Raw genomic sequence first — 16305 nt, 5'->3', positions numbered from 1 at the left:
TGAGTTCTGGTCTATCTATAAAACCAGGAAATTAAAACCTCCTTATAATGGTAAAGATTAAACAAAATCTTCTGTAAAAACACTTGACACTTAGTAGACTCTTTAGTGTTTGTCTTAAAAAAAAGAAAGGAAAAGAAAAAAAAACTCACTAGGAAAACTACAAAGAAGAATCCAAGTTTCCACTTTTAAATCCAGATTGTTTTATAAGCATATTCACTTTAAGGAGGTAAGTAAGGTAAATTATGTGCACAAACATGTTTTTCGTTATTTTAAAAAAAAAGGTTTTCAATGTATAAGTTTAACAATTATGGTTAAAGAATGGTCAGTATCAGACGACTTGCCTGGGAGCAAGTAAGGTGACTTACTTCCCTTGGTCAGGAAGGTTCCTGGATATCTCTAACCAAGAAAAGAGATGAAGAGAAAGAAGCAGGTTTGCGGACTAAGGAAAACAGACACAGAGATAGAATGGGTTAAAACAAAGCAAAGAACAAGCCTTTTCAAAGTGGACAGTGGAGCAAATAAATATGAGGAAAGGTTAGCAGTCAATCAATATCAAAAAATATCCTCAAGCTTAAAAAGCAGCAAAGCTCCACTGTGGATTTGTCATTCCAATAAGCTCTGTTTTGTGCTAAGCACATAATAAAGACGAGGGAGGGTGACGTGGACACAGACTCAGACACTTCAACCCCTGGTACAGGAAGAGCTCCAGGAGTACCGTGGGAAAGGCAGCAGTGTGGTGGAGTTGTACCAAGCAGTAAGAAAGGCAGGGCAGTACATCTCCCAGGAATTTCAACTATGCGCTCCCCCAAAAGAAGTGTTTGAGGGATAAGAGGAAGAAACTAAGACCATGGTAAGGACTTAAGAAATATTTAGAAGAATATTTAGTAGATGGACAGGTCTTAGAAATTTACTAGGTAGTTTAGGGGTGGGAGGTGGGGGTCAGGAAACACTGGTATGAAAAAGAACTCTAAGATAGTTTCCAGGTTCAGGCATGAGTAACAAGCTTAGCTACTTCATTTTGCCCCACTCACAATCACAGAAAGAATTACTGAGGGCAAACAAACATGGTGGGGGTGATAGAGTGCTGAGAGGGAGATGAGTTTAAATTTAGATAGAATCATTCTGAACAGCCATGGCACATCCCCGTGAGATTCCCTGGATCTATTGTGATATATAGACAGACAATGGGGTTTCAAACTCAGGAGATAAATTTTAGCTAGAGATAAAGATTTGGGAGTCACTGGAACATAGGCCTTGATTTAAGTACTGGGAGTAGAAGAGATTACTCAGAGAAAAGCACAGAATGAGAAGAGGCAGACCAAGGAATAAGAGCTCAGAGGAGGCAAGGCAGGGTGAGAGCGAGATAAAAACAGAGACAGCGATCTGATGGAAATCCTCATTAGATTATCAGTTCCTAGAGGACTAGGATAGGATTTGTCTTGTCTCCACCACTTATGATAGCGCCTGGCAGGGAAGCCAGTCAATTTTTTAAGAAATACTTTTCTGTATTCCACTACTAATAGTTTCTTATATCCACTCAGGTTTAAAACAGGTATGTATAGATCAGCATAGATATATACTTTTTTTTTACAACATTGTATACAAGAGGGGCCAGATTACAGACAATATGTTGACTTGCTTTTTCACTTAGTATATCATAAAATTGTATGTGCTCTTGTGGAAAGACTGGCTCTATTCTTCTTAACTACAACATAATATTCTATCATAAAACCATACAGTAATTTTAATTTAACCAGCTCTTTATTGGTGGAAATTAAGTAATAAATGTTTATTGAATGAAGGAATGTTTCAATAAGGAAAGAATCAACATTACCAAAAATGCTGCAGAAAGGTAAAATCTAGGACCAAAAAGGAAGTCCTGCACTTGACAACTAGAGATAAAAATTTTAGTACAACAATGAAGGCAGAATCCAGATTATAATGAATTAAGTGAATTAAAGGTAAGGAAACAGCTTATTTTGTCAAGACACTAGGTTACAAAATAACTAGCATAGACTGTAAGAAAGAGTGGAGGATGGGCTTGGGGTTTTTTTCTTTCATGTAAATACATTCACTTTTTTTAATATAAAATTGGACCCAATTTTATCTCCTATGTCATTTTTCTTAATGAGTATTTTTTTTTTTGCAGCTGACACTATTTTTTAATTGAAGTATAGTGTATTTACAATGTTGTGTTAGTCTCTGGTATATAGCATAGTGATTCAGTTATATACATATATATATATTCTCTTTCATTATAGGTTACTACAAGATATTGAATATAGTTCCCTGTGCTATACAGTAAGACCCTGCTGTTTGTCTATTTTATAAATAGTAGTTTGTCTGCTATTCTCAAACTCCTAATTTATCCCTTCCCCTCCTTCCCCTTTGGTAATCCTAAATGGCTTTTTTTTTTAATGTCTGTTAAGTCTATTTTGTAAATAAGTACATTTGTGACTTTTTTTAGATGCCACATATAAGTGTATGAGCATTTTTTAATGGAATATTTTAGACATCAAAAAAAAACCCCTCTCATTTCTACTGTTACAAAATTTACACCTTTAGATCTTGAGAGGCAACCTCCTCAAAGGAGATGGAGTAAGGAGGCTATGTCTATCACTCCTTACCTGTCCTGACGCCCCTCCCCTGCTGGAGACGTGAACATGTGTCCATCTAGCTTCTCAACTGCACGACTGTTCTAAACTTCTATTGCCTCCATCTGCCTGGTCCAGTGCCAGTACTCAATATTTTACTTTATTTAATATCTGGTCAGGCAAGTCCCTCATTTCTTTTCTTTCCAACTTCATTGTTATTTTTTATTATTTACTCTTCAAAACAAACTTTAGGATCATTCTGTCAAGTTCCAGAAACAAATCTGTTGGGATTTTTACTGGAATTGCATTCAATTTATAAACTAACATGAAGCAACAGAGATGCTTATTTATAATACGCATATTTATAATACGGAGTCTGGCCATCGAGGAACAGTAGTCAAGTCTTTTATTCCACTCAGCAGATTTTTGTGGTTTTCTTGCTACAAAACCTGCACGTCTAAGTTTATTCCTAGGTATTTACTTTTTAAAATTTAATTGTAATTGTCAATAAAATACCTGTCCACTATATTTTCTGATTATAGCTGATATTTGGGAAAATTTGATTTTTATACAACAGAACTTTTAACTAGTCATCTTAAAAATTGCTTTTTCAGCCAACTCATTTGGATTTTTTTTTAAGGTAAACAATCATATCACCTGCAAATAATGATTGGTATTTTTCTATAAAGAATGTATGACATCATGGAAAACTACAATGGTAATGTTAACTCTTAAAAAAAGGACAAAGACTATACAGAATATAACTTCAACTATTAAAACATATGTATAAGAATATATGTATTTCACTAATAAGGGAAAAAAATACTGATTAAAAAGAGCCATCAAATCAACAGTGGTTATATCAACTAGCAAAATTTTCCTATTTTCCCTCTTTTGTTGTTTTTAATTTTACTAGTTCCCTCACAATGGTCACTTAGTAGTTTTATAATCAAAGAAACCAGGTTTCTAAAAATTTTGTAAAGTTTGATTTCTTTATATATTAAAATTTTTTTATTTGCACAACATTGTAAAATGACTATAACTCAATAAAAAATGTTAAAAAAAATTTTTATTTGTATACTTTTGGCTTTTACTACAGAGTTATAGACTCTTGACAGAAAAAGCAATCAGTGTCATTCTATCATTATTTCCCCCTTATATCTACCTCCATCTTTTCCCCCTTTTCCGTTGCCTACCTTGGCTAGTGGTCCCAACCAAAGATGCCTGCTTGGTTTAATGATTAAAATTTATGAGAAAGAGACCACCTAATTTCTGATCTAAATTAAGACTATACCTATGGAAAATAAAAATGAGAAACCAGGTAGTAAACAGTCGAATTTGAAGGACCAAAAAAAATCTTGGAGGAGCTGAAGACCAGGTTATCAAACAATCATTAATCAGGCTTTTATATCCTATTACCTCTCAACACTCAAATTCTATACATAATGTTCATGAGAAAAAAAGAAAGTAGCGTGGCTTATTTTCTCACCGAATTGTTGTTCTTAGTGTCTTCTAGACGTTCCAGAACTGATGTCAGATTTGGGTCATCAGAGTCCACAAACCATATCGGTGAAGAAGATGGGTAAGATTCCTGTTGCAGAGACACCTATGTTAAATGTATTTACATACAGGCTAACCTGGATATGCAATTAAACCACACCACTAAATGGCAAAATGGTCACAAATTTAAGTAAAACATATCAGGAGAAGAAAGTAACACATTAAAATCTATGTGAGAAACAAAATTACTTATGGATTTTTTAACCAAAATACTGTTTTATGGTATAATCTTGCTTGCACCGTATTATAGAATTCATGACTCTAAAACAAAAACAAAAAAAAAGAACTTTACCCAGTAAGCAGTATGATTTAAAACAGACAGAAGAGAATATACTGCAAAAGTTATGCTTTATCAAAAGCAGGAAAAAAAATGTATTCAAGCACCAAGGAAGATAGGCTTCCTTCATTTACAAAGAAAGATCTATCATGGACTGGATTCTTCAGCTTAAACATTTTTTAAGGGCTTTAAAATCTAGAATCAAGGGCGGAAGGGTATAGTTCAGTGGTAGAGGGTGTGCCTAGCATGCACGAGGTCCTGGGTTCAATCGCCAGTACCTTCATTAAATAAGTAAGTAAGTAAGTTAACCTAATGACCTCTCCCTCAAAAAAACAAACAAAAAATCTGGAATCATAATAAATTCCTCAAAAAGCAAAAACAAAAGCATCCCAACCTTGAAGTACAGTTTACAGATTTAAACCATACTCCTTTTACCTTTTAATAGAATAAAGCTACATTTGAAAGCTTTACCTAGATGAGATCTAATTCTGAATTTTTAAAATAAAGCAAAGGAGTACACATCTAGGCACATTTTTAAATCCTTACAAATGCTAAAAATGATTTTTTAAATCTTCTACTCACTATACTGCTTGCTCTCTGAGTAGTGTAATTACAGAAGTTACTTTGAGATTTTTTCTCCATTCAAAAATTGGCCCCTAAAATCAATCCCAATTAATTCTGCCTTTTTCCTAATAATTTTCCCTCTCTTCTTAGATTGCAAGAAGGAACGTAGTTTCTAAAGGACAGATTTCTTAAATGAGGTTAAGATTACTTCTTAAACATAGCGGGTGCTAGAAGGCAGAACAGCGACTTAGCTATCTTAGGGCTACATTCAGCTCTCGTTGGCAATGGAGCGGGTTCTGAGACAGGTGTATTCTCCTTGTGAAGCTACTGCCTGTGTGCTCCAGCTCACAGATGTCAACGATGCTCTTCAACACTGTAACAGGACTGCTCTAAAATGGTCCCAATGATCCTAACCTCCTGGTATTTACCCCCTTGTGTAATTCCCTCCCTAGACCTAATGACTCGCTTCTAACAAACAGAACACAGCAAAAGTAATGGATATCACCTCTCAAATTAGGTTACAAACAGAAGAAAAGTTGTCTTCCTCACCCTCTCCTGCTCTTTTCTTTCATTTACTCCCCCTGATGGAAGCCAGCTCCCTACAGAGAGGCCCAAATCAACATGGTAAGGGACTGAGAAAGGCCTCTGACCAACAGCCTGTGAAGAGATGAACCCCACCAACAACGGCATGAATGAGCCTGGAGGCGGGTTCTCCCCTGTTCAGCCTTGGGATGTCTGCAGCATCAGCTAACACCTTGTCTGCCTCGTCAGAGACCTTGAGCCACGGAACCCAGGTAAGCCAGGCACAGATTCCTTACGTATGGAAACTGTGAGATAATACTTGTTGTTTTAAGCTGCTGAAATTTTACAGAGCAATAGATAACTAATTCAAACACCATAAAATTCCAACATTTTATTCCATCACACAAGCAGTACAACCAAGAAATGCTATTACCACATACATATTTTTAAAAGCACAATTATGTGTTGATTTTAAAAAGTTAACAAACTAGGCATTACATGTTTTCACCTACTAACAGACATTTACTCTGTTCATTTGTACTGTTTTCTATTATAAACTGGGAAAAGCCATTATTAGTAGTATTAGCTGCAATTAGGTTCTAGTCATAGGAAAAGAATAATGCAGAAACAGTTTTAAAGAAGCACTGCTTTCAGAACTATAATGGCAATTATAATATAGCTGAAGCCACAGAAACAGTATTTTTAAAGCATTTTACCAAATGTTCTTTAAAGAAAAAAACTGTATTGAAATAAGACATCATATCCATTCACTAATGGTTTATTTTTATGTTCTCATTCCTCAAACTTACTGTGTCTCAAACCTCTTTAAGGTTAAAAAGAAGACTGTCTTCAAAATTAATCCTACTCTTGGGGGTAAGGTATAGCTCACGTGGTAGAGTGCGTGCTTAGCACATATTAAGTTCTGGGTTCAATCCCCAGTACCTCCTCTAAGAATAAATAAGTAAATAAATCTAATTACCTAGCCCCATCAAAAAAAAGCAAAACCAAAATTAATCCTATTCTTAAAGAGAATTACTTACTGAGTATTGCGTTTTCTTCCCAGTCTTCAGTCTAGTTTAGGAGCATACTATTTAAACCATTTTTAATGTTTTAGATTTGCATTTTCTATAGCCTTAAAAAAACAACTAAATTTTGAGCTTCACTATGTAGATTAGCGTTTGTCTAGTAAACTTCTGCATAAGCAAAATAAAATATGTGAACTGTTGCCCTGGACTAAAACCCTCAAAACCGTGTTATGCGAACTGGGAAAAAAATTACTGAGATCAGGGGGAGGGTATAGCTCAAAGTGGTGGAATGCATGCTTGGCATGAACAAGGTCCTGGGTTCAATCCCCAGTACCTCCTCTTAAAAAGAAAAAAAAAGTAAATAAATAAATAACCCCCTCTTCAAAATTACTGAGATCAGTTATTACCTATGCCATGTTTTCTAATTCTGTACATAAAATAGGATATACAGTAGGTCTGAGCACTGTGTCATCAGCTCTCAAAGCAGGGCTCTTGGACATCTAGCTCCAAACTATTTCTACAAAATACTAAAAAGTTAATTGCCTTTTTCATATTGACATTTGCACCAGTGGTGCAAATCCAATAGTGGGTAAAACTGCGGATACCTTAGCAAAGATAAAGGCAGTGATACCAAACTATACTTGAAGTCATGGTATTCACCACCATGCATTTAAGGTATTTAAAAGAAAAAGGCGTTTCACTTAAGAATGTCTGTGATGAAGCAGTTATTTTACTAAATCTCAATCCTATGTCTTTCTAATGTTGCAAGTGATGAAACAGGAAGCACACATGAGCACTTCTACAGAACACTTGAGAAAATGCACTTGTGTGACTGAGTTGTGAGCTGAACCTACTACTTGAAAGAATGACTGACCAAAACAATGGTTATTCCAACTTGGGTTTCTGATAAACATTTTCTCAAGAAAGAATGAGAGCCTGTCATTTCAAGGAAAACAAAGGACAGTATTTATTGCCAATAATAAAATTCAAGCTTTCAAGCAAAAATTAGAATTGCACAAAACCTTTATCCATCACTGTGAGTCTAATGGCTTCCTAAGAGTATTCTGATGAGGTTGATGGTGATATTAATGAATATAATGTTTTTCATGTTATATAACGAACATCTAGAAAATTGTCCAAAAGACCAATGCATGATTTACAATATCATGCAAGGGTTAAAGATCCATTTAAAGTTCAAGAAAGACCAAGTTTTGGTAGAGCATCCAAAAAGAATATCCACAATTACCTAAAATGGCTATTAAAATAATCCTCCTTTTTTCCAACCAAATATCTGTGTGAGGCTGGATTTTCTTCCTATTATTTCAACCAGAACAACATATCACAACAGATTGAATGCAGAAGCAAATGACAGACCAGACATCAAAGACTCACAAAAAAAAAAAAAGGAAAATTGTTCCACTATTCTCACTGAAAAGTTTTTGGTTTAGAAAATATGGTCTTTAAAAAAAAAATGGTCTTTTAAAAAAATATGGTCTTTTTTCCATAAAAATATTTACATTAACATGTAATGAGTTTATCTTAATAAATCAGTATTTTAAATATTTAATTTCTAGTGATAAATACTGATAGATAACCTACATAAACAAAAGCTCCATGGGTCCTCGGTAGATTTTTAATAGCGTAAAAAAGAGTCTTAACTCCAAAACCTTCGAGAATTGCTGCCTGCCCCCCCCAACCCCAAGCCCCAACGTTTTTCCCTCTCACTCTTAGAATTCCTTATAAGAAATATCCTTTCATCATTCTGTATTAATGTGGTTCCACTGAGGCTAGTTTTCCCATCTCCTTCCCATCTTCCTACCTACTTCCCTGACCCAAAACCCAGCACAGGTTTCTACCAGCCCATCCTACTCCCCATGGTTAGCTGTCAGATGAGCTAAACCAGGCAAACCTGGGTCTTCTTTGGGGCTACAGCTCTTTGTTGAAGATCTAGCATCACAGGACAATGTTGGCCAACCAGGGGTAGCCAGCATTTATCTTGCTGAAACGGAGGGTTAAAAGAAGCCAAACTTTTCTAGGGAGTCATAGATCTTTACACTTTCTGTCATGACTGTGACAATGCCCATTTCACTTTACACTTGCTAACATTTTTACCAGTCTGACAGTAAAAGCTGCAACTGGGAAGAAGAAAAAAATTCCTATACAATATAATTTGTTACAACATCTCCAGAAACCGATTTATCACTAAGAATGGAAAGCTATCACTTTTAGGAAAATTTCAAAGGACATTAGCTAAATGCACAAGGATTTAGCTCTAGCTATTAATGTTCAGAGCACTGTTTAAAAGAGAAAAAATCAGAAACCACCTACATATCCCATACTAGAAGACATGACTGACTCAGTGCTCTAGCCATACAACAGGACAGCACATGGTAACTGAAGCCACTGTAGAGGAATAACTTATGACAAAGGTCTACAATATTATTGAAAAAAAAAGTTCACAAAATAATCTGATTTTTTTTTTAAGGGAGAGGGAGTCTATGTAAACATAGGAGAAAAAAAGATGACCAGATGACAAGATACGTAACAGAATTTTGACACTGGCTGTCTTCTAAGTAGTAGAATTATAGGTGATTTTTTTTCTAGTGTTGCTTATCTGGTTTTTAGATTTCTTAAATAAGGATATCTTGTATTCTACATTATAAAACATCCACTGCCACCATCTCTGGAAACAATCTTCAGCACAAACTCTACATCACAGTCAAGGCTTCTTCAGTGTCATATTTAAAAGACTGTCCATATACTCCGAAAGGCATCTATAAATATGAGCAATATTTAAAACTAAGCATTAATACTTTCAACTTCTCATACACGTCAAGCTTTTTAATTTTTAAAAAGGTTAACAATTAAGCTTTGTACCTATCTTGAAAAGATAGTTTCCTTCCTATCTGTCTTCAAAATGACTCATGATATGCAGTTTTTAACTACTGGATGGTGCTCAAAAATCCCAGTATAAGTTCAAGCAGCTTCCTTACATTAAATGTTTATGTGCTTCTAACACAGTTATGAAAACTTTAGACAATTATCTAAGCAACTAATTACTCAGGACCTTTGTTTTTCCTCAATTCTATTATTAGTTTTATAGTGATTTTTAAGGCTTGAAGGATGAAGTTGTCTATGACCACCACTATAAAGGTTATTCAAACAAGTTCACCACCACTGCCACCATAAAATGTTGTGCTGTGTTGTCCTGATCTGAGGCAACATAACTCAAGGTTAATCAAACCAGCCTCTCTGCTTGTCACTGCTTAAGGAATTTCTGTCTTATTCAGAAATAACTTTCTGTGCCTATTTTCTGCATAAATCCACTATGAGACCAATGTGTGGCTTTCTAACAAGCACCAGCCAGCAACACTGCCTGCCAGAACGCTCAGTTTCTGGTGTTTTTCCAATTGATAGGACACAGCCATCTCCAAGGATTTCATCATTTTTTTTGAAAATTGATGCATATACTTCTTGTTGAAGGTTTGGAGATAAAACAGTTGTAATTCTTCTAGAGAACAGTTACAGGACACTTATTTTCACACTTTGCTATTCAATAAATGTAGGGTGGAAGATGAAATAAGCTGACAGAATTACCACATGGTACCTTAATAGAATTCTAAATGATCTGACAACATAGGAAGGAAGGAGGAAAGGAGGAAAGGAAAGAGGGAGGGAGGAAGGAAGGAAGGAAAAAGAGAAAGAAAAAGAAATTGCTCTCTGCTAATCATTTTACAAGTAAGCAACTACAACCAAGCATCTAAGACAACCAGAGCCCACAGAAGCAGAGTAAAAACACTAACATTTGGTAAATGAAAAATGCATACACACCCATGTGATCTGAGTAGCAAATTACAGCTAATCAAAACTGAGTCAGAGAAAACGGAAATGCTGAAGAGGATTCAAAACACCTATCAGCAGAAACCACTGGTTTCCTTGGTTCTGAGTTTGCTTAGTCTTTCTGAACACTATTTCAGTGGCCTAGGAAAGAGGGACCTCTGCTTCAGCACTCTGGCTCTCCAGCAATGCTTTACATTTGGTAGAGACTCAATTCAATTCCCCACCCCTCAACTAGCTGACATTTATCAAATACTACCCATTTCCAGGTCTAAGGAAGTTTAACAATAAAAAATCAATTTACTAAAGGATACACCATTCATAAATTGGAAACCTAAGTCTCCTCTTCATAGATCTGCTCCTTTGAAGGAAAGGCATAAAAACCGGGATTAAGGAGGATATATAAGGACTAGGCGTTTGACTCTGTGTTATAAATTGGTCAACTGAATAGAAACAATGATTCTTCTGGACTGAAAGTACCACTTAGGTGCTTAACATGACAGTTCTGATACTTCCAAAAGATTCTCCAGGAGTTCAATTTGGAAAAGTAATCTGTCCTTGGAGAATAGACCGAAGAAAAGGTCTTGGGCTCTTTCGTCAGTTCTGTTCATTATTTCCATCGTATAACCTTGTCTGAGCTACTTTTTATCAAAGACTAGAAACATGAAAAACTAAGAAATTAACAGCATTGGTTTATTTCCCATGAAAAGCTATTAAAAAGCATTTTCAAAATAAAGTGTTATGCAACCACTAATAATACCATCACTTTTATACCTTAGAGAACATCATTATTGCTAAAGAGCTTTCATATATATGTTCTCATGTGGGGCAAAAAGTATTATCTACTTTATAGAAAAGCTCAGTAAAACAAGTAATGTGCTTAAGGTCCCAACTACTAAGTAGAAACTAACTCTTTTTCTCCTAAACTCAGGGCTGTAACATTTTAAATTCAGTATCTTGCTGTTGGGGTGGGGGTGGTAGCAGCTCTTTGGCAATGATGAATAGGAATTTAATTAGTTAAACAAACAAAAATTCTACCACAAATATCCTGGCAAATAGCCACTCATACAGAAAAGAGTAATGATTTATGCTACACAAATAATAAATTACTATGAAGTTTTATTTAGCAGCTAATTTATTTCCTGGGGGGGGGGGATTTCACTCTAAAACAGTGATTCCCTACCAAGAGTTCCTAGATGCCATGAAGTCCATCAAAGGAGTAATGGAGTCATCAAGTTACGCTAAATATTTCAAAAGGACTAAAAGAAAGCCAGAGGTTATTAAAACAAGGTGCTTTCCTTTTACGTGTGATCATAACATAACTGAATATTAGCACTAACTGGCAATTAGAACTATTTACTGAAAATGGAAAAAGAATATTAAGTTTGCATAACAACCTTTCATATCATGAGTTCACAGAAAACAAATTAAAAAAAGACTCCTTGAAGGTGAAAATGGGACTCTTTTCCCTTCATATTTACAATGAGGACAAATTTATAAAATAAAAAAATTTAGCTCCATTCCCTTGGCCTAAAGAGTAAAACATCAAAACATCTATGTTTTGTTTTGTCTTTTACTTCTCAAAACTCTTCCACATGAAGTCAAATTGCAAATTTCCTATTGAGCCCTAAGAAGCCTTTTAAACATTTATGCACTATCAATGACACTTTCTTGATGTTTTCTCTGCCCTTTTGACCAACTCTTGGCAGTTAACTTATATAAGATTTTTGTTCAAACAGAACATAGCTAGAATGGTGACTATACAGTCAAAAGTACAAATATTTACTGAGCGTTTACTAAGTGGCAGAGGAAAAGCATAACTACAGAATATTCTTCCATGTCACCATAAAATAAAAAAAAGGACTTAAAAAAAGACAAACCCAAAACTATGATAACAGAACATAAGAAAATATAACCAAAGCAGTAAACAGTAGGGGCCACAGAAGGCAGGAAGGGAAATAGCTATCAGCATAAACAGCGAATGACTGGAAGAGCCTTGGGGATGGTCAGACATGTCAAGACAGATAGGAGTGGTGTAAGGGGCACATTCCACATGGGAGAAACTGCTGATGCAGAAGCCTGAAAGAAAAGGGGGGCACAATATCCTGAGAGGATTATTCAGAAATTGGCGTGCATGCATGTAGGGAGACCACTAGTGAGGTACCGTTCATTCAAACATTACAGAAACTGCCTAGGGATGCTTTTTGGTAAGCATGGAGAAGTCAGGGCCTGGCATACAGAAGAGCTCAATAAATATTTGGGGACACAAGGAAAAGTTAAAAATAGATCAAACATTATTTTTTTCTTTTCTTTTTTTTTAAGCGCTAAAACTTTTTAGAGAACGGCAAATCACAGAGTAGACAGGTCCTGGCATTTGAAATCCAACTCCATTTTTCCCTTGCTCTTTCCCCTCTAAGAAAATGGTATCAAGAGCAAACCATGTAGATTTTATCAAAACACTCAGCCATGCTTAAAGAGTCTTTATCTTTTAGAGACGCACACCGAAATATTTACAGATGAGGTGATATGTCTGGAATCTACTTCAAAATATTCCGAGGTGGGGTGTAGATGATGAAATAAGATTGGCCAAAACTTCATTGTTTAGGCTGGGTACATGGAGGTACTCCACGCTACTCAATTTCTGAATAAGTTTGATATTTCTCCATAATAAAGTTAACACACATTCATATCCACTGAGCATCTTCAGTATCTTCTGATAATGTCTGTTACAATTCACTAACATCTGAATTGCAATAGTTTGTATTAGTGGTACCACTATATTAGTCCCCCCTCCAGGCTCCTTTCCCCAGGTGTCTCTAATTCAGTTACTGCTCCATTCCCTAATCCAGGTCATCACTCACTCACTATCTTCGTGTGCAGCGGACTCCATCAGCCTCCAATATGGTTCTCAATGGGGCACTGCTAGCATTGGAAGTGGTATAAATCTTTGTTGTGGCAGACTGCCTAAACATCTCAAGACATCTGGCATCCCTGTACCGTGGCACCAAATGCCAGCACAGCAGCACTACCATCCCACCCCCATTGGGATAACCAAAACCACACACACATTTCCTAATGCCACTCACTGCAGAGTATCACTCCTAGTCCTGGATGGCAAACACATTTTCCCACTCACCTGAATAACTCAGGGGTTCCCCACAAGCCTACAACCTCAGTCTGTCAGTCAAACCACCCCTACCTACCTTTTCCTGGCTATACCTCAGCTTCTACCAGAGTAATCACCATTCAGACCAGTCCCTTATTATCACCGACTTCATGCTCACTACTACTTCCTGTTTACCATTAACTTCTCTACCCCGGAGCAAACTACGTTTTCTCAACCGTTGGGGTCTTTTTTGGATAGTTTCCTTTGTCCCTTCGCTCCCTTCCACCTGGGAAAGCCCAGCTCCAAAATCAGCCTCTCAAGGCCTTCGCCCCTCCCACCGCCAAAGTCAAAGTTAATTACTCTCTTTGGCTTTCGTAACGATACAATAGAAAACCTGGTCGCACTTTGTTGTATAAAACTCTTCCCCAAGAAGACTGAGAGTTCCGAAAGCAGGTAATGCTCTACCCAGTTTTGCAAAACCAGCGCCTAGACCAGAACTGCCATGCTCAATACATGAAATCTCACCTCAGCACTGCACTTTACCGTTTTTTTTAATATACACTACCTAGAATTCTGAAAAACTATTTTAATGTTAATTATCGTAACTTCGAGGCCTTTGCAGACTGCGGGTACGCTGTAGGCATTTAAGTACTTACTGACTTAACCAAAGGGAGTTAAAGACGCCAGACTTGGTTTTAGCCACATTTAGAGGAACGTGAAACCACCACCTTGCCTCCTGCTTTAATAAGGGCTATACTCCGCAGTTTGGCCCAATACCCTAAGTCAATTTCACAACGAACGGCCCCATCGTACACTTTTATGAAGAAACTGATTGAACACGTTAACTATTTTACGAAGCATCTGGTTTCTCACGAGCTGTCAGATGAAGTGAAAGAGTGAGCTTTTAAGGGTCTTTTCGGCTTTATGACATAAGATGATCTCTATGGGCCGCGAACTTGGGCACGTATCTCCTTTGGCCTGCCCCTAATTTGGACGGTTATACACAGGAGGGGCTGCATAAACATACCCCGGAGCACCTGCCGCCTCCAAGGTCCAAGGCGCCTTCGGAAACGCGTTAGCGCCGAGCCAGACCGGCAGGAAAGGGGGGTAATTCAAACAGCGCCGGAGGCTGCATTCTAAACTTTTTCCCCCTCAAATGCGTCTGTTTTCAATGTCAGTTCTTCCTTAAACACAAACTTAAAAAAAAAAAACTGGGGGAATAAGTGGGACCGGGGAAACCTAACTGAAGAATGAGGGATTCAAACTTGAGGGCCTTTCGCCTGCCCCGCCGGGGTTCGCACGACAGCCGGGGCCGAACCGCCGCGGCCCCCGGGCAGGCCCCTGGCTGTGGGCGGCCATGGCGACCCCGCGAGGGCTCCTCCGGCCGCGGTCTCCCACCTCAGGGCGCGGCGACGGGGGCCGCGAGGGGCCAGCAGCCCCAAACCCAGCCCCGCGGGGAGAGCCGGAGAAACGCGCCGTCCGCCTCCTCCCCCCCGAGCCGCGCGCGGTCCCGGCGGGGCCTGGGCCGGGCCCCTCACCGGGAAAGGGGCGGGCCCGCCCCGCCCCGCTCGGCCCGGGGGTCCGAGGGGGCCTCTCCCGGGCAGGCTCCCCTTTGTCCCGGCGCTCGGGGCGCCGCTTTCCGCCCCGGCCCGACCCTGCGGGGCTGCGGCCAGGCGCCTCACCGTGATGTTGCAGTGGAGTGTGAGCGGCGGCGGCGGCGAGTGCGGGCTGCCCGGCGGCGGCACCAAGAACTGGCAGTGCAGCTCGTCCAGCTTCCAGCTGACGATGCGGAATCGCTCGTGGTTCTTGTCGAAGATGGACGCCAGGAACTTCAGCTCGGCCTTGAGCCCTGACACGGACATCTTCCCCTCATCTCCGGCGGGAGGGGTGCGGAAGGGGAGCCCGGCCCGGAGCCGCCGTCACGGCCGCGACCGCCCCGCGGGGCCGGCCCGGGCCGCGCTTCGCGGCTCCGCCTCTCCCCGCCGCCGCCGCCGCCGCCGCCGCGGCCCGCGTCGGATCGGGTCTGGAAAATGGCGAGGGGCGCCGAGGCCTCAGCGGGCGGCTGTGTGGCGGCCTGGGCGACTGCTCCCTTTGTAACTGACTCCACCGGCAGGAGGCGGCGGCCCCGCGGCTTAAAAGGGCAACAGCGACGCCGCCCCCGCTACCGCCTGGGAAAGGGCTGCCCCCACCCCGCCCCCACCCCTCCCCGCCCCGACGCGCCCCGCGCGGCCCCGTTCCGGCGCGTGCACGCGGCTAGCGCGTGCGCGCCCGGCCGCCCCCTCCTCGCCATGACCCAGCCCCCTTCCGCCCGGCCCATCTGCTCGGCTTCTAACGCCCGCGGACGCCTAGCTCGGGCCAGCTGGCTCACCGGCCCGGATCACCGGGAAGAGCCGGAGACCCCCGCGCGCCCCCGCCCCCAGCCTGGGACCAGACACGTGCGCGGCCTCTCGCGCCGGCCACGTCGGCGGGGCAGCGGACGCGCGCCGGCCCCTGGGGGCGGTGCTTTGCGAGGCTCGGAGCGGGCCACCCACTCACCTGACCCAACCCCCGCCCTGGTGGGAGGCTGCGGGCTGCTTTCTGGACCCACTTCGGCCCACCTAGCTTCGTCTCCACTACTCTCATCCTAGTCACCTAGACACCACTTCTCTAGCCTCAGTTCCTGCCAGGACCTTCTCGCCCGACTCTGCTCCCTCCTTTGCTCTCTAACCTTTCACCCAAGATGGTAATTTGGCCCCTGCCGGCTGCTCCCTCCCGTCTCCCACAGTTTCATCCTTCCTCATATCCAGTGCCTCTGTTCACTCTGGCATTCATTTTCTCTTT

At 40.2% G+C, this 16305-nt stretch overlaps 1 protein-coding gene across 2 annotated transcripts in view; it reads right to left on the bottom strand.

Annotated features, from left to right (window-relative positions):
- The window catches only part of UBE2Q2 (ubiquitin conjugating enzyme E2 Q2), a 52950-nt gene extending 37291 nt beyond the window's left edge, over window positions 1-15659 (bottom strand). Inside the window, exons 1-3 of one of the 2 annotated variants that reach the window (XM_072950929.1) lie at window positions 10694-10717; window positions 6558-6581; window positions 4084-4185 (exon numbers count right to left, since the gene is read on the bottom strand). In XM_072950929.1, the coding sequence (XP_072807030.1) occupies window positions 4084-4185; window positions 6558-6581; window positions 10694-10702 (135 nt within the window). In that variant the 5' untranslated portion in view covers window positions 10703-10717. Of the gene's footprint in view, window positions 1-4083; window positions 4186-6557; window positions 6582-10693; window positions 10718-15167 lie in introns of those variants that run through there. The other variant, XM_072950928.1, reaches the window with a different exon arrangement.
- Between the last annotated feature and the right edge of the window lie 646 nt (window positions 15660-16305).

The sequence above is a fragment of the Vicugna pacos genome, chromosome 27 (assembly GCF_048564905.1).
Source record: "Vicugna pacos chromosome 27, VicPac4, whole genome shotgun sequence".
Classification (NCBI taxonomy): domain Eukaryota; kingdom Metazoa; phylum Chordata; class Mammalia; order Artiodactyla; family Camelidae; genus Vicugna; species Vicugna pacos.
This window is presented reverse-complemented; position numbering and strand designations above follow the sequence as displayed.